The sequence below is a fragment of the Eurypyga helias genome, unplaced genomic scaffold (assembly GCF_000690775.1).
Source record: "Eurypyga helias isolate BGI_N326 unplaced genomic scaffold, ASM69077v1 scaffold24368, whole genome shotgun sequence".
Taxonomy (NCBI): Eukaryota; Metazoa; Chordata; class Aves; order Eurypygiformes; family Eurypygidae; genus Eurypyga; species Eurypyga helias.
Window position 1 is genome coordinate 14,955 of NW_010265295.1, and position 1,777 is coordinate 16,731.

The window sequence follows — 1,777 nt, forward strand, 5'->3', positions numbered from 1 at the left end:
GTGTGCGCCCAGCCTCCTCCGCAGCACACCCCAAACACCGCCCCGTCCCAGCTGCTGGGGGGGAGGGGGGAACCAACGCTGTCCCAGCACAGCAACAGAGTGATAACTGCTAACAGGCCAACCCTGCAGCCAGCACCAACACGTGCCGTGGAAGTCCGCCTCAGGAGGAACAATGGGATTGTGCCAGGGGACTCACACAGATAAAAGGAAAACGTCAATATGCATAATATTGCACATAATCTTAAATTTCAGCGTGAGTCGTTTTATCTCCAGCACCTGATAAATGAACAAAAGCTCTGAAATGCTTAAAAAAATGACCGAATTCACGGGTCAAGGCAAAAAAGCAACTGGTTAAGAAGGCAAACGCTATACCTGTCCTGAGAGAGAGAAAACAAGAATTAAGTAAATAACAACCACCAGACAAGACAGCTGAGCAAAACTAGAAGCGAATGTGTCAGGACATTTTACCCCCAGACCTGTGCCGGTGTAGAAGAGAGGTGGTGTCTACTGTTGGCAGAGAAAAAGGAGCTACTTAGGAAGATCAGTCAAAGATGAAGGTCTCCTGCTCTGAGCAGCCCTCTGGAAAACCCCTTCTCCCCACATACAGCGGAAGAACATGAGCTTCATCTGGCTAAAAGGCACCCAGGCTCAAGGGGCCAGCTAGACGAGCCAGCTCACCTCCTTGGTCTCCTCTGCCAAGAGTGAAAAGCCCAAAAACCCCATGCAGGAACGAGGACTGCTCTCCCACGGTGTGGTCTGAGGTGTCAGCTGCATTCCCAACGGTACGGATTAGGGCTTGGTGTAGCGATTCTGGCCGGGAGATGACTGTGCGTTGAGGAGCTCGTGACACACGTAACCGTTAACAGCAGCAAGCCCAGCGCCATGCTGCACCCCCAGCCCGGCCTTCAGGCCATGCCGTGCTGCACACATCCTTCAGCCACAGGACAAACCCAGCAGGACAACCCCAACAGGCACGTGCACGCAGCTCCCTGTCCACACCAGGACATCCACCTCCGTGTCCCTGCCGTTAGCTAAAAGCACATCAACGAGTTCTTGTGTGACATCTTTTCTGTTTGACAGCGGGAGTGATGAAAAGGCTGGTTTTCCTGTAAAACACCCCAACGTGCAGCAGTTCCGTGAGGAAAATGAGGTAATCCTGCAAGGACAGGTCTGCACAGCGCGCTGCGCAGGGATCAGAGGCTCGCTCAGCACGGCACAGCTCGGAGCTCCCAGCGTCCAAAGGGATGTAAGACTACCTGTATTGTTTGCTTGGTCCTTATAGTGGGAGCTCTTAAACAGCATTTTAATTTATGCTTTACAGAGTCTGTTTGCCTTTAATGGGACCGTGACAGACTAGCACCTTCTGGTGCAAAACACTTTGTTCTGCACGTGTACCCTCCATCCTGCACTAAGCAGAGATGATGGCTTTTTGTTCAGAATACCACCATTTCCTAAAACCTTACCTTGCCAGTGAGGTGCAGATGCTGGCAGAGCGCCTTCTGCCACGCACAGAGTTTCTGGGGATCCTTCACCTCACAGTAACAGTAATACAGAAGTACTTCTCCCACCTTGCTGTCCACGGCGTGGCCAAGAGGAACAAAAAGGAAAAGGATGTTAGAGTTAAAAGCACAGAAATACACTGTTAGAAGCAATCATTCAAAAAGCAGACCATTTTTTTCTGGCAGATACGAGGAGAAAACCAAAGTAAAGGCAACTTTGGAGGGATTAGCGCTGCTGGGTTTGATTTATTTCAAAGAGAAAGAATCTGACCTAAAAA

At 50.5% G+C, this 1,777-nt stretch overlaps 1 protein-coding gene across 1 annotated transcript in view; it reads right to left on the reverse strand.

Moving 5' to 3' along the window:
* TSTD2 (thiosulfate sulfurtransferase (rhodanese)-like domain containing 2) overlaps positions 1 to 1,572 on the reverse strand; it is a gene marked incomplete at its 5' end in the record, with an annotated part of 9,143 nt that extends 7,571 nt beyond the window's left edge. The window contains one exon of the mRNA XM_010156699.1: positions 1,464 to 1,572. Within this exon, the coding sequence (XP_010155001.1) occupies positions 1,464 to 1,572 (109 nt within the window). The remainder of the gene's footprint in view (positions 1 to 1,463) is intronic.
* Positions 1,573 to 1,777: the final 205 nt, after the last annotated feature.